Source organism: Mustela lutreola, chromosome X, assembly GCF_030435805.1.
Source record: "Mustela lutreola isolate mMusLut2 chromosome X, mMusLut2.pri, whole genome shotgun sequence".
Classification (NCBI taxonomy): Eukaryota; Metazoa; Chordata; class Mammalia; order Carnivora; family Mustelidae; genus Mustela; species Mustela lutreola.
The window spans coordinates 47,199,991-47,221,704 of NC_081308.1; the positions used below are offsets into that span (position 1 = coordinate 47,199,991).

The 21,714-nt window shown below is 39.4% G+C and overlaps 1 protein-coding gene across 3 annotated transcripts in view; it reads right to left on the reverse strand.

Moving 5' to 3' along the window:
- FAM120C (family with sequence similarity 120 member C) overlaps positions 1-20,095 on the reverse strand; it is a 125,236-nt gene extending 105,141 nt beyond the window's left edge. For 2 of the 3 annotated variants that reach the window (XM_059158762.1, XM_059158765.1), the window contains exon 1: positions 19,270-20,095. In XM_059158762.1, coding sequence (XP_059014745.1) covers positions 19,270-19,962 — 693 coding nt within the window. In that variant the 5' untranslated portion in view covers positions 19,963-20,095. Of the gene's footprint in view, positions 1-10,756; positions 11,041-19,269 lie in introns of those variants that run through there. The other variant, XM_059158763.1, reaches the window with a different exon arrangement.
- Between the last annotated feature and the right edge of the window lie 1,619 nt (positions 20,096-21,714).

Here is a 21,714-nt window from a genome sequence, read left to right on the forward strand (position 1 = left end):
CTCTCCCTCTCCCTCTCCTCTCGCTCAACTGTGCATTTTCTCTAAGTAAATCTTTTTGTTTCTTAAGTAAATCTTTTTAAAAAATGGTAAATTTTATGGTATTACGTGAATTATATTCCAATTATTAAAAAGCAGAACTAGAATTCAAATTCAGCCCATGCTCCCTAAATCTCACTTTTAAAATGTATGGAAAATTTTAAACACACAAAAGTAAAGGAAATACCATAACGAATCTCTATGATACCATTATCCTGTTTCAACCACTATCAATGTTAAGTCATTGTTTCATCTACTATGCTGCCCTTTTGTTCTGGCATTTTAATTTTTTTTAAAGATTTTATTTATTTTTTTGTCAGAGAGAGATAGGGAGGGAGAGAGAGTGAGCAAGCACAGGCAGAGTGGCAGGCAGAGGCAGAGGGAGAGGCAGGCTCCCTGCCAAGCAAGGATCCCAATGTGGGACTCCATCCCAGGCTGCTGGGATCATGACCTGAGCCGAAGGCAGCCGCCCAACCAACTGAACCACTCAGGCATCCGTTTTCTGGCATCTTTAAATGCACTTTTTAAGTCATGACTAAAAAAAAAAAAACACATAAAATTCACCATCTGAACCATTTTTAAGTGTATAGTTCAATAGTATTAGATTTAATAACACTGTTGTGAAACACATCTCCAAAACTTTTTAATCTTGCAAATCTGAAACTCTCTACCCATTAAACAACTCCTGATTTTCACCTCTCCCCCAGCTCCTGGCAACCACCCTTCCAGTTTCTACGAATTTAACTACTTTAGATACCTCATATAAGTGGAATCATACAATACTTGTCTTTTTATGACTGACTTTTTTCACTCAACATAATGTCCTTCAAATTCATTCACACTGTAGTATGTGACAGGCTTTCTTTTTAAGGCTGAATAATTTTCCATTCTATGTACACACCACAATTTCTTCCTCTGTTAATCAATGGACTTATGGGTTACTTCCACTTCTTGGCTATTATGACTAACACTGCTGTAAACATAGATGTGAAAAATATCTCTTCAAAATCCTATTTTCAGGGGTGCCTCGGTGGCTCAGTGATTAAGCATCTATCTGCCTTCGGCTCAGGTCATGATTCCGGGGTCCTGGGATCAAGCCCCACATGGGGCTCCCTTCTCAGTGGGAAGCCTGCTTCTCCCTCCCCCACTCCTCCTGCTCGTGTTCCCTCTCTCACTGTCTCTCTCTCTGTCAAATAAATAAATAAATAAATCTTTAAAAAAAAAAAAATCCTGTTTTCAGTTCTTTTGGGTAAATACTCAGAAGTGGAATTGCTGAATCACATAGTAGTTTCATTTTTAATTTTTAAAAAGAACTTCCATATTGCTTTCCATAGAGGTTGCTTGATTTTATATTCCCACCAACAATGCACAAGGTTCTAACCTCTCCACAACCTCACCAAAACTTCTTTTCCTTTCTTTTTTATAGTAGCAATCCTAAGGAGTATGAGGTGATATCTCATTTTCATTTGCATTTCTCTGATAGTTAATGATGCTGAACATCTTTTCGTATGATTGTTGGTCATTTCTGGCATACTTTCAAGCAAATTCCAGATACCAAATAACGTATACATACTTCTTTCTTTATCTGTAACAGATGAAGAGTTAAAAAAGAACACACAAAACTATCATCTCACCAGGGGCGCCTGGGTGGCTCAGTGGATTAAAGCCGCTGCCTTCGGCTCAGGTCATGATCTCGGTGTCCTGGGATTGAGCCCCGCATCGGGCCCTCTGCTCAGCAGGGAGCCTGCTTCCCCCTCTGTCTCTGCCTGCCTCTCTGCCTACTTGTGATCTCTCTCTCTGTCAAATAAAATAAATAAAATCTTTAAAAAAAAACTATCATCTCACCAAAATTAACAAGTTTTTTAATATCTTAATATCCAGTTCCTACTCTATTTTCCAAGATTACCTTAAAAATGTCTTTTGACAGCTGGCTTGTTCAAATCAGGATCCCAATAAGGTCCACATGCTGCACTTGGTTGATATGGCTTCTAAGTATCTTAATTTTAACAGTTGCCCCTGCCTTTATTAAATGCCATTTACCTATTGCAAAAACCATAACTCACTTTTTAAATTACAAAGATAATATGGATTATTCTACAGATGGTGTTGAGATAACTGGACATTCGTTTGAGAACAATAAGACAGATCCATTCCTCACATTTTAACTAGGATAACCATAAAAATAATATTAGATTTCATGGGGATTTTTAAAAATATAATTTCACAGTGAGGAAAATTTATGTGTAAGAGAAAACCCAGTAAGAGTAAAGAGGAAGATCAATCCTTAAAAATAAAACAGGGACGCCTGGGTGGCTCAGTTGGTTAAGCAGCTGCCTTCGGCTCAGGTCATGATCCCAGCGTCCTGGGATTGAGTCCCACATCGGGCTCCTTGCTCTTCAGGGAGCCTGCTTCTCCCTCTGACTCTGCCTGCCACTCTGTCTGCCTGTGCTCGCTCTCGCTCTCTCTCTGACAAATAAATAAAATCTTTAAAAAATAATAATAAATAAAATAAAATAAAACATTATTAAAAATAAAACATAAAATAAAACATTATTAAAATAAAACATTGTTTGGGAAAAGCCAAAGTAAGTAAACTCAAAAGACAATTGACAAACTGCAAAAAACCCTGCATAGAGGGTTAATTTCTCTAATAGAAAAGAAAAAACCTAACAACACAAGAAAACAGTTCACACACAAAAAAATGAAAAAACAAATTGATTGTAAGCATATAAGAAAATGATCAAACTCACTTGTGTTAAGGGAAAATTAAAACAATACTGAAAGATGGTATTTCAACTATAACATTACCAAATATTATACTGGTAAGGGAAACAGGCACACACAAATATTGAAGGTAGGCATGTAAATGGTATAATCTCTATGGAGAAAAATTTGGCAAGATCTGTCAAAATTACAAATGCACATATCCTTTGACCCAGTAATTTTGCTTCTATGGATTGATCTTTTAGATATGTAAAGTACTTGGAACAACACAAGTGCTTAGGTATTGGCAAGAGCACTGCAACTGTATAAGTATTTGTTATAGTATTATTATAATAGCTGAAAACTGGAAAAAATCTAACTGCCCATCAATAAGAGACTAGTTATATAAGTTATTACATAACCATACAACAGAATAAGGTGGAACCATAAAATATAAACACAAAACTTTTATGTACTCACATAGAAAAATCATGATATAGTAAATAGAAAAGTAAAATACAAATTATGTATAGTATGCTACTATTTTTTGAAATGTATATTTATGGTGTGTGTAGCAAGTAGTTTTAAGTATTTGCTCTCATAGGCATAATAACTGGAAAAATACACAACGGATTATATTGGTCAACTCTGGAGAAAAGAATCTAGTGACTATGTATAGGGGTGAAAGGGAGATTTTATCAAATATCCTTTTGTACCTTTTGAGTTTTTATAATGTGAATTGCAATACTTAATACAAAAGATAAATTACAACTGAATAAAAGAATATACTCCAGATCAAAAAAATAAAAAATACAGAAAGGTATATGATGAAAAGTAATACAGGGATGCATCAGAGATATTGTGGGTTCAGTTCCAGCACACTGCAATAAAGCAAGTATCTCAATAAAGCAAGCCAAATGAACTTTTTGGTTTCCCAGTGCATGTAAGTTATGTTTACACTATACTGTAGTCTATTAAGTATGCAACAGCATTATGTCCCCAAGTATATTCCTTAGTTTAAAAATCCTTTATTGTTAAAAAATACTAACAATCATCTGAGCTACAAGTCATAATCATTTTGGTGGAGCAGGGTTTTCCCTTGATGTTCATGGCTGCTGGCTGATCAGGGTGGTGGATGCTGAAGGCTGGAGTGGCTGTGGCAATTTCTAAAAAGACAGTAATGAAGTTTGTCACACAGATTGACTCTTCCTTTCAGGAATATTTCTCTGTAGCACCTGGTGCCATTTGATAGCATTTCACCCATAGTAAAATTTCTTTCAAAAGTGGAGTCAATCCCTCAAATCCTGCCACTGCTTATCAACTAAGTTCATGTAATATTCTAAACCACTTGTTGTCATTGCAACAATCTTCCCAGCATCTTCACCAGGAGCACATTCCATCTCAAGAAACTACTTTCTGTGCTCATCTATAAGAGAGAACTCCTCACCCGTTCATTTTATTATGAGATTGCAGCAATTTAGTCACACCTTCAGGTTTCACCTCTAATTTCAGTTCTCTTGCTTTTTCTACCATATCTGCAAAGTACTTCCTCTGTTGATTTTGAACACCTCAAAGTCATCCATGAGGGTTGGAATCAACTTATTCTGAACTCTCAATAATGTTGTTATGTTGGCTTCTGCCCATGAATCATGAATATTCTTAAAGGCATTTAGTATTCCAGATGGCATCTAATATCCTAGATGTCAATTCTTCCCAGGAGATTATCAGTTTACTCTGCCCAGATCGATCAGAGGAATCACTACCTATGGTAGCTATAGCCTTACAAAATTTCTTAAATAACAAGACTTGAAAATTGAAATTATTCTTTAATTCATGGGCTGCAGAATGGGTGCTGTGTTAGAAAGCATGAAAACAACATTAATTTGGTGTATATCTCCATCAGAGCTCCTGGGTAACCAGGTACACCGTCAATGGGCCATTATATTTTGAAAGGATTCTTTTTCTGAGCAGTAGGTCTCACCTATGGGCTTAAAATAGTCAGTGAACCGTGTTGTAAACAGATATGGTGTCATCCAGGCTTTGTTCTGCCATTTATAGAGCACAGGCAAAGTATATTTACCATAATTCTTAAAGGCCCTAGGATTTTCAGAATGGTAAATGAGCACTGGCTTCACCTTAAAGTTACCAGCCACATTTGCCCCTAACAAGTTAGCCTGTCCTTTGTAGATTTGAAGCCAGGCATTGACTTCTCCTCTCTAGCTATGAAAGTCCTGGATGGCATGTTTTTCCAATAGAAGGATATTTCACCTACATGGAAAACCTGTTTAATGTAGCCTCCTTCATGGAATACCTTAGCTAGATCTTCTGGATGACTTGCTGCAGCTTCTACATCAGCACTTGCTGCTTTACCATACAGTTTTATGTTCTGGAGATGAATTCTTTCCTTAAACATTACGAACCAACCTCTACTAGCTTCAAACTTTTCTTCTGTAGCTTCTTAGAATTAAGGAGAGTTAGGGTCTTCCTCTGGATTAGGCTTTGACTTAAGGGGATGTTGGAGATGGCTTGATTCAGCAAAGGCTGTTGGAAAAATGGTACCAACAGACTTGATGCAGGGTTGTCAGAAATCTCCAATTTGTAAAAAAAAAAAAAAAATGCAGTGTCTGAAATGCAATAAAGCAAAGGGCAAATAAAATGAGGTATGCCTGTAGTCCTTGTGCCCCCATTCACTAAAGGTAATAATTATTTCAGGTCTCTTCTCTGAGAAGTATGATTAAGAAGATCTAGGGCTAGGCTGGGAATATATTTCTTAGACCATTTTATTGAGGTATGATTGACATACAAATAGCTGTACATAATTAATGTATATAATTCAAGTTTAGAAATAAGAATCATCATGTCTATGCCATAAACATACCCATAACCTCCAGAAGTTTCTTCCTGCCCTCTTATTTTTTGTGATAAAAGCACTTAAAATAAAATTTACTGTCTTAGCAAAGTTCTAAGTAACTTATTAATCATGAGCACTATGCTATATAGATCTCTAGGATTCATTTGTCTTCTATAACCAAAACTTTGCACCCTTTGACTAATACTTCCCCAATAGTCCTTCCTGACAGCTCCTGGCCACCACCATTCTACTCTCTGCTTCTGTGAGTGACAATTTTAGATTCCTCATATAAGTGGTATCATGAAGGACTTGTCCTTCTGTGTCTGGCTTATTTCACTTAGCATGATGTCCTCCAGGTTATCCATGTTGTCCCAAATGGCAGGATTTCCTTTTGTAAGGCTGAATACTATTCTACTGTCTGTATAAACCATATTTTCTCTATTCATTCATCCAACAATGAACACTTAGGTTACTTTCAAGAATCCCAGATGATTGTCATGATGAGGCAAGTTGAAGAAACAGTGCTCTCTAGTCAGATCACACCGCATGGCAATTTATTTTTTCGCAAAATATCTAGAGTTATCTGATGGCAACTAAATCCTGACCAGGGAAAGGAAGACGCCTTCTAGCCACAATGCTCCTCAGAATAGCTGAGTACCCTGGCTCCATTTCCATGTGTGATGACTGCTACCACCTGTAAGCAGACTGACTTCCAGTTCCTGGCTCAAACTGATTCAGTTATTTGTTAACCTTGCAATTTTTCAAGAGACTAAAATGATTTAGGTGAGTTTAAACAACATACCCAAAATACTTAGAAAAGAAGCACACTTGAACTTTAAAGAAAGTAAGAGTTGAGATTCTGAACAACTGCCTACAGCTTTTAATTGCTAGCTCACTCTTCAGTACAACAAATACGAATTGAAGACCTTCTAAGTGCCAGGATGCAGACGGCACAGAGTAAGACACTTAACATACATGTTAACAAGTTGGGGCGCCGGGGTGGCTCAGTGGGTTAAGGCCTCTGCCTTCGGCTCAGGTCATGATCCCGGGGTCCTGGGATCGAGCCCCACATTGGGCTCTCTGCTCTGCAGGGAGCCGGCTTCCTCCTCTCTCTCTGCCTACCTCTCTGCCTACTTGTGATTTCTGTCTGTCAAATAAATAAATAAAATCTTAAAAAAAAAGAAGTTATTACCACAGGATGCCATGGAAACATAGAGGAAAGGGACTTAACCAGTCAATGAGGCAATGCTATCCAGAGGATGCAACACTTTTATTTATAAAACTCAAGGGAAAACAACTCTCTGAGAAAAGTTTAATGTCTCATTTCACTTTGTAAGTCAAGGAGAGGAGTGGATTATGTTTAAGTTCACTTTAGCAATAGAAATATGGACAGTTTACATTTCAGCTGCAAGGCCTTTGTGCCTTGGAGTCTAACTACTGAAAAAAATGGAGACCAAAACTACTACTGAAACAAATTTTCATCACTACATACTGTGTAGCCCAGCAACTGGTAAGAGACCAAACTGAGAGTCATGAAGCTAAAGAATATAGAACTCAAAAGTAAGAACAGCAGCAATTAAAAAAAGAAAAACCAATTTAAGGCAACATCAACAAATTGGCCTTCTCTCCTGACTACAGGAATCTCAACTATCTACATACACATGCATTGTATAATCTTTGCCATTAAATATCTCCTTCAGACGAGAGATAGAACACTGATCCAATGTTGGTAAAGGCTATTAAGGTACTAGTTTTAATTTGCAAATACCCAATTTTAGTAACCTCAATTACTATGAAGCTATGCGGTTCAATTGGGGGCTAGAGACTACTTTGAGAGTAACTTCTACCATTGGAAGATATAGCAGGAATTTCAGTATCTAGTGGACCTTTGCTTAAATTCCAGTGATGGGTAAGTCATGGGCAAGTCACTTAGCTTCTTCATCTATAAAATCGAGATTTTGCAAATTCCTGATTTTAAGACTTGGAAATTACTACTCATAAATTATTGAACACTACATATGAAACTTAATGATGTACTCTAAGTTGGCTAATTGAATTTAAATAAAAAAGACTTAGAGATTATATAAAATACCTTGCATGTAGGATCGGAAAAAATGGTTATAAAATAAATTATAGTCTGTTTATTTTGCAGAGATGAAGCCTATGGTGTGTACTACTCTCTGTAGGTCCTGAGAAATCATTTGAGACAAGTAGATACCAGTATAGGCTACCTGTTCTGCCCAAAGCAAATTTTAACGAATGAGAAATCAGAAAGCCTGTTACAAAAATAAAAAAAGTTCATTATTACATTTGTGTGTGTGTGATTTATTCTCCTTTAACTTGCAACAGGTCTAATGCCTTTCTTACACACTAAGAGGTCAATATTAGGTCTTATATTTTTGTGTTAAGATGTGTAGTAAAGAATTTAGCCTTTGGTCCCTTCATTGGGAATGATTAATTTTACCCTATTTCATAATAGAAAACAGCTGTTTAGAAATGCAGGCATTTCTTAACAGACATTTTACACAGTGCTTTTTTTTTATATATTTAGGGTAACAACTCCCAAGATACTTGTAGAATTCTGGTATTCCAAAGATATTGTGCTTCATTTTCAGTACCATCGTACAGTAATTCAGTATCACTATTGCAGCTCTTCTTTCACACCATGAACATTAACTGAGAAAGGCTAACTGAACAATATTAGTTCCTTTTCATAAAATATAATACCAGAGAGAGCCTTTCCTGGAATGTAAAAGACACTTCCGCAATTTTGGGGATCTAGTTCAGGCCATCACTTTCATTTCTTGGAAATGAATTTCAGCACAGTAAAGAAGCCAGTTTATCACCCGCCAAATGAGTTTCCCAAAGGCATAATTTTGCTAGGAATGAGCAAATACAACCATGCATTTGTGAAGCAACTTTTGAATAAATCTGCTTTTATCCAGAGTGCCTAGATGAGTTGCAATGTCAACCAAACAGATCAAATATTTTATTTCAATCTTTGCTAATGTACTGAATGGCCTTTGGATGCCAAACAAGTCCCCACTGCCCTGCCTTTTTTTCCAGTATCTTGCTACCATACCTCAACTAAGCCAACCTATATATAATAGGTTAGATTTCTATAACATCTAGCATCTAATAAATCAAAGTATTCAACTGTGTTTGGTGTAAACCATAATGTTAACCACTAGATCCTGACATGATTCATTTTGAACATTTCCACACGAAAACTGAATCCCTAAGAAGTGACACAATGAAAAGCTTTAAGTCCTTATAAAGTATTTCTGCTTCAGATTAAAGTATTCTGAGCCCAAGATTAACACTACTATTTGCAGAAGCACTATCTGTAGTTATAATTTTGACCAACCTATACTAAAAATTTCAAGACTTTCCTCAACACACAAAATCCAGGTTTTTCTGAATGTACTCGTAATAGACTCCAAGTCCAAAAGAGTCAGATTCCACCAAAATTCTTAACACATAAATTTTATCTAGGTGCAGTTGTTCTCAAACTTTAGGGTGCATCAAAATCAGCTAGAGGGCTTGTTAAAACAGACTGACAAGCCCCATATTCAGTTTCTGACTCAATAGGTCTAAACCAGGGCCCGAGAATCTGCATTTCCAGTTTCCAGGTGATACAGTACTGTTGGTCAGGGACCAAACTTTGAGAATTACTGGCTAGGCACATAGTTAAGTGTATAGGTATTTGGGTAGTGTTTAGATCTCTTGTAACTAGCTGCAATTTAAAACTTCATAAAACTTCTTGACCCAATTTGTCCTAAAAGTGTTCAGCCACCAATCTTTAACATCCTGAGCAACAGTATTTCCTATCTTTACAAATGACTGCTTATGATGTAATTTCTGCTGTACTCAACAAGACAACTTTTTTCTTAAACCACCACCTATGAAAGACTTTCAAGCCCTGGCAAATTCTTCATTCACTATATAAATGCAATTCATAACAGTATCACTTGTTCTGTTTTTATTCCAAAACACAGTCTATTGAAATTCCAAGCCCTCTTAAAACCTCTTTTTGTTTCAGGACTCCTCATTTTTATACTAGTCATGCTTCTTACAATGGTTTATTTTGAAATGGTCTCTTAAACTGCAGTATTTCAACACATATTTTATTTAGATATAATATAGAGGAATATGTGACCTTCTTCAGTTGATACTGTCAGCTTTTTGATTTGAGAGAGACAGAGGCAGAGAGAGAAAGAGAGAGAAAAGACGATGCCTTGAGCCCAATGACTGCTTCTTGCCTTAGGGCATAAAATATATGTAGACTTAAGTGTATTCTTTGTGATGTAAGAGTGCCTAGAAGATGGACTGGTCTGTTCTTATAAATCTGGTTCAGATGCTTTGGGTGTGCTAAGAAATATTCGATAGACCAAATTTAAGCCTTACATAGTGACCTTATATGAAGATTTATCTGTAAAAATTGTCCTTCTTATAGACATGCCTGCCTATGTGCAAACTGGCAAAAGGAAGTTTTCCAAATTTGAAAGATACCTTGGTTAAGAATTTGAAGCATTGTTTTAAAAATTTCATTAGTTATCTAACAAAACAACCCTTCATTCTTTCAACCAATGCTTTTTGCAGCTTGGTATGTGTCCAAATACTGTGTAAGGAGATGCAAAGATGAATGAAATATGGTCCCTTCCATCAAGTCACCTGCACATAACAGATAATCACAATGTATTACAGTATAAGCCAATGGAAATATGTAAAGAGTACTATGGGAACACAGGAGGGACTGAAATTAATACAAACTAACACATATGTATAGTATGTTCCCATACATTATACCCAGTAGTTTTCTTGACTGTCCTGGGAAACATGGTATTACTTCCTTATCCATTTTATAAATGAAGATCTTCAAAATGAAATAATAAATTACCCAAGATCCAACTAATGACCTGAATCCAAGTCTCTGGACTTCAACTCATTTGCTCTTTTCACTAGAGCACAAATCCCTTGTCACTGAATTAGAAGAAAAAATTATGATTTTTAAATATGTGACCTTCTTGTATATTTTTTTGTCAATTTTCATAGATGTGGGTACAATAAATATTTCATGCTTACCAAAACTACTATAAAAAAGTACAAGCACAGCAATCAATGGTGTTTTCATTATCTATGTAACAAATTACCCCCCAAACTTAGTGGCTTAATAAAACATTTATTATCTCATAGTATCTGTGGGCATGGCTTAACTGGGTCCTCTGGCTCAGGCTGCAATCTGGGTATTAGCAGGTCTGCAGTCATCTCAAGGCTCAACTGGGGAAGATCCGCTTCCAAGCTCATTCACTTGGCTGTTGGCAGGATTCAGTTTCTTGCAGGTTGTTGGACTGAGGGCCTCAGTTCCTCACTGGCTGTTAGTTGGAGGCTGCCCTCAGTTTCTTGTCATGTGGGCCTCTCCATAGGGCAGTTCACAACATGGCAGCTTGCTTCATCAGAGTGATCAAGCAAGAAAAGCCAGAGAGAGAAAAAGAGAGTGCAAACAAGATGGAAGTCACAGGTTTTTTTTTATAACCTCATCTTGAAAGTGACATCTGATCACTGCTTCAGTCTGCTCATTAGAAACTAGTCACTAGGGGGGCGTCTGGGTGGCTTAGTCAGTTAAGCATCTGCCTTCAACTCAGGTCATGATCCCAGGGTCCTGGGAAGGAGCCCCACATTGGGCTCCCTGCTCTGTGGGGAGTCTGCTTCCCCCCCTCCCTATGTTCCACCCCCCACCCCGCTCATGCTCTCTGTCTTCAATAATTTTTTTTTTTTAAGAAACAGGTCATTAGGTCCAGCACACGCACAAGGAATAGGGGGTGATAACACAAGAATGTGAATACCAGGAGGTGGGGAACATTGGGAGCCATTGTTAGAAGTTTGCTATCATGAATGGCAAGAGGCACTTGGTCACTGTGTCAGGGAGACACCATGGAACAGTAGAGATTCCAATAAATGAAGACCATGTGGCTAAACAAAAGGGTGCAATCAATGTTGCCAAAGGATCTGATATTTCACAAGTGGTTGGAAAGTCAGACTTTTCTGTAACATTTCACAATTTTTAAAATACTGGCAACAAATTCTCATTTTTTAAAAAAGAAATGTATTCATATAATACAAGTTAAATAGAGGGAAGTGAAAAATTATTCGACTAGATGATGTCTTAATATTCAGTCCAAACCTGCTGCTTGATTTCAGATTCTGATAAACACTACTGGTCAACAAAAATCAATGAAGTTCTTTTAAGAAATATGTAGGCCTATCAGCTGCCAGTCTGCCATCTTTGCCATAACCTTTCTAATTTCACTCATGGTACAGGTAAAAGGGCAAGGGTTTTGGTGTCTGGTATGCATATCCTGTTTCTGCCACTTCCATTGACCATGTTACTGGGCCTATGACAAGGGTCAGAGAAATGATCCTAAGGGCTCATACTATATTTTTGCACTTGTCTCCCCTACCAGACAACACTGTCCTGGAGAGAGACAGAGAGAGAATCTCCCTGACATCAACACTTCCTTATCTCACTTCCCTGTTTCATTTTCCTCCATAGCACTTACTATACTACCTAAAACACTATGTATTCTTTTTATCTTGTTTATTGTTTATCCTCCCCATTAGAATGTAAAGTTCATAAGATCACAAATCCATTTTGTTCACTACTTTATCTTCACAATCTTGAACTGTGCCTGGCATACAGCAGAAGCCCAATAAATACTCGTTGACTGAATGAATTCCATTGTTCATAGTACTTAGATACAGGGTCTCCCACAAAGTAGATGCTCAAAAAGTGTTACTTGAAGTGAAAACCACTCACTGTCCTGGTAAGACCAATGCGGTGAAATGACGCCAGAGAATGGCAGGCAGATCATGAAGGACCCTGCATGCCATGCCATGTTAATCTTAAAGCATGAAAGTAAAATGAAACTTGTTCAACTTAATTGGCATATAAGATACTTTGTGCGAATAGCTGCTGGCATTTATATAGTGTTTACTATGTGCCAGGTAATGTTATGAGCACTAATGTTAAATCATTTAAGACTTAAAACGAAGTGTGTGATGCAGGTACTATTACTACCCTTATCTTCCAGATGAGGAATAGAAGGCACAGAGAGGTTGACTTGCTTAAGTTTACATACCTAGTAGATAGAAGAACAAGGATTTAGACCCACACAGTCTGGTTCCAAGTTCTATGCTCTTAGCCATTATGCTACTAAATATAAGAAACTAAATATAAGAAACATGTTCTGAAAAAGTTTAATTTAAAATGCACCTATACGGTTTTACAGTATGTTAAAGATGAAGGATTTTGGTGTCAAAAATATTTAGGTTTGTATCTTGGCTCAATCATGTTCTAGCAATGCAACCTCAGGCCAGTAGCTATGCTGAGTCTGTTTTTATTTTAGCCATAAAGATGGAGATTAATACATATCCTGAGTGGTGGTTATGAGGATTAAATGGCATAATGAATCTATAGAAGGTATCCAGCCCATGTGGTTGCCATTATTACTACCACCAAGAGGGACTTTATTCTATAAATATATTGCTAAGCAGCTACCAAACTTAGTTAACAGAGTTTTGTAATTCCATTTGGAATTTAAGTTGACTTACATGGAATTAATATATAACATCATGAAACACTGATTCTAAATTCTTCCTTATCTGACCTTTAAAGCTCTCAGTAGTCAGTCAATCAACTACAATCTCACTCTCTCCCAAAAACCATTATTATATACAATGTGTCAAGCCCTGGAAGCAAATCCCTGCCCTCTTGGAATTCAATTAAAAAAGAATTATATACAAACTCTAGGTTATAAAATAAGTAAGTTTTGGGGATGTAATGTACCACATGGGAAAAAAAAGAAAGAATTACATGTGATATGAAAATACTATGAAAGAGAAAAAATGAGAGGTTAAAGAACATTTGGGCAGCATATCATTCATGTTGGCTGGGAAAGATGCATAGTGATAATTTTTAAACAATCTGCAAGAATTTTCTATGTAAGGGTGAGAGTAACATAGGCAAAGCACTAGGTGAGCACACCGTAAGCCTAGGAAACTAAAAAGTTGAGGATGGTTGGGACACTCCAATGGCTGGAACAGGTGTGGGCAGAGGTAAGCACCAAATAAAACTGGACAGAGTTTGGAATCAGACTGTAAAAGGCCCTGTCTGCCATGCTGAGAAGTATGGACTTGGGAGAGTAGGCAAAAAGCAGCCAGTGGGTATCTTTGAGCATACAACGAAGTCAGCTTTGGTCTTCAGGATGGTATCCCTGACAGCAATGGTTAAGAGGGACTATAGTCCAGAAAATGGTAGAGAAAAAGTTAAGCTATTTCCATGGTTCAGATAAGAAATGATGCAGCTTGGAATAAGGCAATGGGAGTGGAACTGGCTGGATGCTGGAGACATTTCTGAGACAGAATTGACAGGACCAGGTAACCAACTGAATATGGGAAGTGACAGGAGAGTAAAGAATTAAAGACTCCATCATCTCTGGCTTGAAATAGATAAAAGACAATGTTCAAACAAAAAGAGAATACTGGGAATATAACAAGTCCTCAGGGAAAATAATATTTTTAAGGTTAAAAGACCTATAACACATTGAGTAGTAGAGCTGAAAAGGTATGTCAAAAGTTCATGAGGCAGTTTGGGTGTAGAGAAAGAGCTACAGGAATCATCAAGATTCAGCTAATAATTAAAACCATAATAATGGTAAGATTGCTCAGGAAATGAATATAGAAGAATATGACTAGGACAGAAGCCTTGAGAGCACTGAGGCTTAAGAAAGGAGGCGAAGGAGAAGGAGCAACTTAGGACAAGAGAAAGAACTTGAGACTTATACAGAGAATGAGAAGTGTGCAGCATTATGAAATCCAAGGAAGGCAATTCAAGGAAAGGATGGCTCGATAGTGTCAATTATCTCAAAAGACCAAAAAATGTTAAGAGTGGAAATGGATGTGGCAGCGTGAGAATGGTGACATCAGATATCAAGCGGCAACGGGCTAGAGAATGGGAATTAATACAGTCTTCTTTGTTCATGAATAATGGTTAAAAGGGAAGAATGGGATAAGAATAATGGCTTAAGGGAATGACAAAGTAAAGGCAAGTTTTTGTTGTTTAAATGTTACTTGTTTATGCTGTAAGTGCAAGAACCAGAGGGAGAGACTTAAAATTCAAAAAAGGAAGAGACTGCTGTGACTCACTCACTTGGCACTTAGCTTACTCATGTGCTTTATATTGGTAGTACTGTACAATTTAGCAATGCTGGCACAAACTAAGTGCTCAACAAGTTGACTTCTTATTGTTTTTCTTCATGTATTTATGCATCTTATCTGGTCAATAAAAGTGTACAATCTTACACAAGAATATACAAAAAGAAGGAAACAGTGTGGTGGAATTGTGGAAAGGGACTTTGAGCAACACAGACCCAGAACAAGAACATTTATCCAGCACTTAGCAGTATACAGACCAAAGAAAAATCATTTCACCTCTTTGTACCTCAGTTATTCAACTGTTAAAAATGGGAAGGATACTGTGCATTTGCAAGCTTGTAAGGGATAAATGAGATATTTAAAAAGTACTTTATGTACAACTTGGTGCTCAAGTAGTAGTAATAATAATTATTATAATCATTTTTCCTACCATTAGAGCACCTAGAAGTGTCCCTGACCTTTCAGAATGTGTCTATGACTAAGGGTAAATAAATAACCCAGAAGTACAGCAGCCATTGCTCTACTGTATTTCAGAGAATGAAAGCATAAAATGTCATCAGCTTTTGGTCAGACTTTTCAAAACTTTGATCATTCTTGTACCACCAACATGATTTCTGCCACATCCAAGTACTGCAACTTAATGCTCTTCTTTAAATCAACTCGTTTTTAACGGTCCCATTCTAAAGAATTATAACTGTGAAGTGGTGGGTTTGATGTTTTCTTTTTTTTCTAATGTACATTAACTATTAAAACAAAACACTCATCCCCAGAACCACTCGTGTCATCTCCCAAACTACAATCTAAAACTGCTTTTGGCTGCTCTACTTTTCAGACCCTTAAGAAGAGAACAGGCTAGGGGCACCTGGGTGGCTCAAAGGGTTAAGCCTCTGCCTTCGGCTCAGGTCATGAACTCAGGGTCCTGGGATTGAGCCCCACATCAGGCTCTCTGCTCGGCGGGGAGCCTGCTTCCCTTCCTCTCTCTCTGCCTGCCTCTCTGCCTACTTGTGATCTCTCTCTCTGTCCAATAAATAAATAAAATCTTAAAAAAAAAAAAAGAGAGAGAGAGAACAGGCTAGCAACTGGTCAGTTTACTTAATTTTCCTGCCATTAACTTTTGGCACTACAAAGGTTTGCAGAACATACTAAAGAAACCAACCAAATGACAAAGTTTATGCCAATAATATACGCTGAATCTTCTCATGGGAAGTCTTACATTGTCTAAAGCTAAATGGACAACCTAGCAATTTATCTTTTATTTAATCCCTCAACCTTTATTTTCTCAATTACAAATGAAAATGAGATTAGGAATAAAGCCCAATTTTGTGGCCTAGGCTGAAGAACAAAACCAAGGGGAGGAAAAATAAAGTAGTGGGTTTTGTTCTGAAGCACTTAGCAGTTCAGTTGAAAGAAATGTAGCCATGCAGATCACCCAAAGTGAAAAACTGCTATCTTCAAGATAGTGGAACACTCCTCTATATAGGCAAACCATGATCAGTTATCAACCAATACTTTTTAAATCTGTACTATAAACCAGGAAGCTCTCCTTCACTCCAACAATAAAAATCACCAACCAGAACCAGGAAAGAGAACTTCATTCACTGAGAACAACTACAGATACTTCACAAATATGATTTTGGAGCCAGTCTTAAATATTAAGACCCACACTACACATTTTCTAAAAGTTACTCCCTACAATCCACTCTCTTAGAGTTATTGACCTATTCATTCAGGGGTAAAAAAACTGTATCCTAAACCTAAAATATTCAGGACATTATGGAAAATATGAAAAGATCAAAGAATCTGTTTACAATCTAGCATAGGGAATAAAATTTATATGTTCCTCAAATGGTTGTTCTCAGGACCGTTGGGAATTTTTCCCACAATATTGTATTATGAAAAATTTAATAGGAAAAGTTGAAATTTTGCAGTGAGCACACAAACACCCACCACTGAGATTCTACTATTTTCACTATACTTGGTTTATCAATCCATCTTATTAGGATGAACTACTGGGATTAAAAATGAGACTGTGTAAAAGAGAATTTTGGTATGCCATAGTAAGGCTGCTTCTCAAAACTTTTGATTGATAGAGTGCATGAACAAAGTTTGGAAACCACAAATCCACACTCAGTGTTTAACTCTCCTGCCAACCTACAATCAAAATCCATTCAGATCTCATGGCTGGCCATTTATATTTCCACATCCTTGTCCACTACTTGAACTATATCCTTCCCAGCCCTCTTTCAAGGCTCAGCCCAATCTGTGAAGCCTTTCCCAACTTTCAAACCCTCCTTCAAAATTAACCATGCCCCCTGGAGGGGGGCATGGTTAAGTACTGAGATGTTTGAGATAGCTCTTTACTAAAATAAGGCATATTTTTCATCAATTGCAATTGGCTCACAGTATCTACAACTTGGTTTTGTCTTTTACTAAATTGACCTCCATAAGTACTGAGATTCCCTTTTTTACGTGTGAATCCTCAGCAACAGGCATAGTACCTAGCCTATAGCAAGCAATAAATGAATATAAATAAATGACTCAGACATGTCTTTACCAGGAACCAGGGAAGATTTTAGGTGAGTATGGGAAGGATCTAATAATCACATTGGCACTTTAGATTTGTCTTAGAGCACTGTTGTTAAGATCACGAGCTCTGGAGTCAGACTGCCCCGGCATGAATCCTGGAATTTCAGCTCTGCCGTTTATTGCTGGGTGACTTTGGGCAACTTTCTAAACCTCCTGTGCCTTACTTTCTTATTTGGAAAACAGGGATAATACTGCTTCACAGGTTATTGTGAGGATCAAATGAAATAATTTTGTTGTTACCGCACACAGATTAGCGCCTGGCACATATAGTCAGTCACTGTCACCAGCAACCAGGTTAATAGTGACACCGAGGTCAAAAGTCCTTAAAGCTTGGGTGGCAGCAATGAAAACAAAGTAAAAAGAATCCTTATGAATGAACAATCTATTGAAAAATGTTCATTCAGGAAGGCAAACAAATGAATGTTCTATTTTTTTTTGCTACTTTGTGTTTGAGATAGCTCTTTACTAAAAATTTTGTTATTAAAAACAGCTATAATCTATCCAATCCAGACACAGATTTGATGATGTGCACAAGTTCTAGCATGAATGGACTGTAGTCACAAACTCTATGACCACTGCAAGCTTCTTGATGCAGGTCTTCCAGTCTCTCAGATGAGATTTTTTTCCTCCACATTACTCCACCCAGGACCATTTCTTTATGATTCTCACAATTCCCTGTCCTGTCTTCCAATTGTGACCACATACCCAAGAGCCTTGGTTGGAAAATGGGTTTGAGGTTTTGTCCTACCCAACCCTGTACTACTGTTTCTTCTTCCTGCCCACTTCCTTTACTTCTCAAGCCTTGCTATTCTCCACACGTAAGAACTTGAAACCTAAGAGTATGGGAAAGCAACAGAGCCAACAGGAATGGTGCCAAGAACTGGGGAAGGCTGCCAAGCTCTTCTCTAGGCCCCATATGCAGTGACCAACTACATGCAGAGTTTGGATTTAACTACCCATTGGGCCTCACGTGCTTGATATTCCTTTTTGCTCATGTTCATTCTCTTTCTCCCACTTAAAGTAGCCCTCCCAAACCCATAACCCATTCAAATCCAATCCATCCCTGAAGAACTAGAGACCCATCTTCTTCAAGAAGTCTCCCCTGACCCTTTTAGCCCATAGATAAACCCTCCCACACACAGATTTTGTATTACAGTCTGTACCATAAAGCATAATCACATACACACTTATACCATTAAATATGTTTCATGTTTATATATTTGGTTTTCCAAGGGCAGGAAACCATGTTTCACAGTCCCTTAAACCCCTCACTCTCAGTGGTCTAACACTTGTTGAACAGTGACTGAATCAGTGGTTTTTTTTTTTTTTTTAATTTGTTTTAGTTAAGGCAGGAGGAGCTAGAGGCATGTTGAAATGAAAAAGCCTGAATGAACAGATGGGTAAAAAAAAAAAAAAAAAAAAAAGCGCACAGGGTCAAAATGGGGGGGGGGGGTTGTATAAAAAAAGTATTCCATTATCTGCTTAACTGATTTGTTGCCAGGTTGGAAAGAGACATACGTAAGAGAGATGCCAAGTAGAGAATTGTGGAAAAAGGCATGTCAGCTTGAGGCAAAAGACAGCAGGAGAAAGATGGGATCACAAAAGAAATTTGGCTAAAACCCAGAGACAGGCCACTGGTTAAATGAAGGTAAGGGGAGTTACTGGGATGACATGGGTAGATGTGGTTGTGTTGGTGAGCGAACCAGTAGGGGGGGGTATGAAAGGGTGGGTAGATGGATAAAATGATAAAGGTTAGGCAAGTGAATTAGCTGATTAGGCGGTGAGTAGATGGGGGACAGGTTAGCGGGTGGGTGGTTAGGTGTTTAGCTGGGAGGGAATAGGTGTGGGGCATATTATTTAAGATCCGGCCCCTCCCTCACCTTGACCCGGAAGCGGATGAGTGCTAGCCTCACGCAGTGGCTCAGGCAGGCCGGTGGCAGGAACCAGGCCCGTGGAGGAGGGGTGCCCTTGTTGCCCACGTGTCCCACGATCAGTTGCGCTGTCTGCCGTTCGGCCTGGCACCGACGGCCCCATTCGGCCAGCCGGTCCTTTCCCAGGCCCCCGGGGAACATGACCACCAGCTCCAGGCCGTCGCCGCCGGGATAGGCACAAGCCTGGCATAGCGCTGACAAGTAGCCCAGCATGGCGTTCCATTGGCCGCCACACACCCAGTCCGTCTGGTAGCCACCATAAAGCCGCGGAAGCGCCGAGCCCGCGTCCACAAGCACCCGGGCCCCGGGCAGCGGAGGGGGCGGCGGCGGCAGCGGCGGGTGCAGCCCAGGGTGCGCTTGGCCGTGGTGGTGGAAGTGGTGAGCGGGGTGATGGTGCCGAGTCGGCCCCGCGCCCCCGGAGTAGGCACCCAAGGCAGCGGGCGGGAGCGGCGGTTGCAGAGGCGCGGAGCCCCTGGTGGCGCGTGGAGCCCCGGGCGCTAGTGCTGCCGTAGGCGGCAGCTGACGATGCTGGTGCTGTTGCTGCTGGCGCGAGACCGTGCGCGCGAGTTTGAGGAGGTCCACGGGCACCACGGCCCCGGGACAGCGCTTCTCCAGGAACTCTTGGAAGCCCTGTACGCCCATGCTTCGTCGGTGGGCAGACAAGACAGCGGCTGCGCGAGCAGGTTAGGCGGCGATCTGGGCGCGAAGCTGGGGGCGGGCGCGTGCGCACTCCGCGGGGGGCGAGGGGGCGGGCAAAGGATTCCCGAGGGGAGGGGTGAGCGAGCGAGGGGATGAGGGCGGGGTGGGGAGGAGACCACAGATCGGATTTGGGTGGGGAGAAGGGGTAAGGCCGACCCGATTTAGGAGAGGCTGGGAGGATAAAAGCAATGGCAGGGTCTACTGACTTCTTTCTCTCTCCCCCCCCTCCCCCTCACCGGCCGCTCTTCACCGCTTCAAAAGGGGTGAAGCTTCTTCCTTCCACCTTCGGGAGCCATGTTGTCTCGTCTTCTCTATGGTACACGCTTTCCAGCTACGGGAGGGGGAGCGGGGCAGGGCGGAGGGGCATCCTGGGAGTTGTAGTCTTCTTTATGGCCTCAGGGTGCAGTCCAGGAACAAGATTACCACCTCTTTCTGTCCTAGCGCTCACAGGATCCAAGATGGCGGGGAGTGATATGTGTTTAGGATTTGCACTCCAATTCCCTCTATCCGCCGAGTTGCTTCAGGATATTTACCGCCTTTCCCAGGAAAAGGAGTTTGGGGGGAGAAGTGATGCATCATGGGAAAGGAAGTAGCGTGGATTAATTGAGATCAGCTAAACAACGCTAAAATTCGCTAGGAGGGAGCGTTTTCCTTTGGGGGGTATAATATGCGTAGTTTTTAATGAATGAGATGGGACATATGAAATTTAAGTGCTAACCAACATTTCTGTAGTAACCCACGTAACTTTTAACACCGTAATTCTTCGAAGAGTTGTTGACCCCAATTTATGAGTGGTGAAATCGACATTATTTGCCCAACCCAATGCAGAGACAAAATGAAATTGAGTATCACTTTTTTTTTTTTTCAGAAAGTTTTTGGTCAGGGAATAAGTACCAACACAGATTAAACTGCAAGTTGTACCTTTCCACTATTCACTGAGCTACAGCATCGTATAGTTAGGATCTTTGTTTCCAAATCTCACTGTGAATCTGTCAGGGAGCTCTTGCAGAGTAATTGCAAGGGCTACAATTGCAGATGTACAGAATTTTAGAAAAAAAAATAGATTTTCAGCTTCTCAGTTGATTTTGAGGTAGCAGTAACTGGCTTTTAGGGCCCACTCTTTTAGCGGGAGGAGGGCAGAAAACAAGATCTGTTTTATAATGATAAGTAGTAGCCATATCTGGCTTGGAACATAATGAAAGATGGGAGGTAATAGCAGGCAGAGTTAGAATGCAGAAGTGCAGAACCCAAGAGTAGTCAAGATGAATGAAGTTTGAGAACAGTCTAGTAGGATTCAAAAGCTGAAAATGCTTCAAACTCCATAAAGGAATTTATCATAAAAGAACAAGACAGAACAAGCTAGACTGGCAAGGAATAAATAGATGGTGAAGCAGTGCACACAGATAACTCTTGAAAACAAGCAGTGAAAGGAGAGCACAGTGGCTTGAAGGGATGAAAGATGGAAAGAATAGAGGTTTTCTAGTACAGTAAACACCTATTGGATTGTCTCTCAACCCTCATTTTCTGAGAATTGACCCTCCTACCATTGACAGAGTTACAGCAAAAACTGCCATGTTCTTATAACCATAGCTGAATGGTACAAAGGCAGGCAAATAATCCAAGCTGGGTCAATTAGAATCTCATTCCCTGGGGACGCCTGGGTGGCTCAGTGGGTTAAAGCCTCTGCCTTCGGCT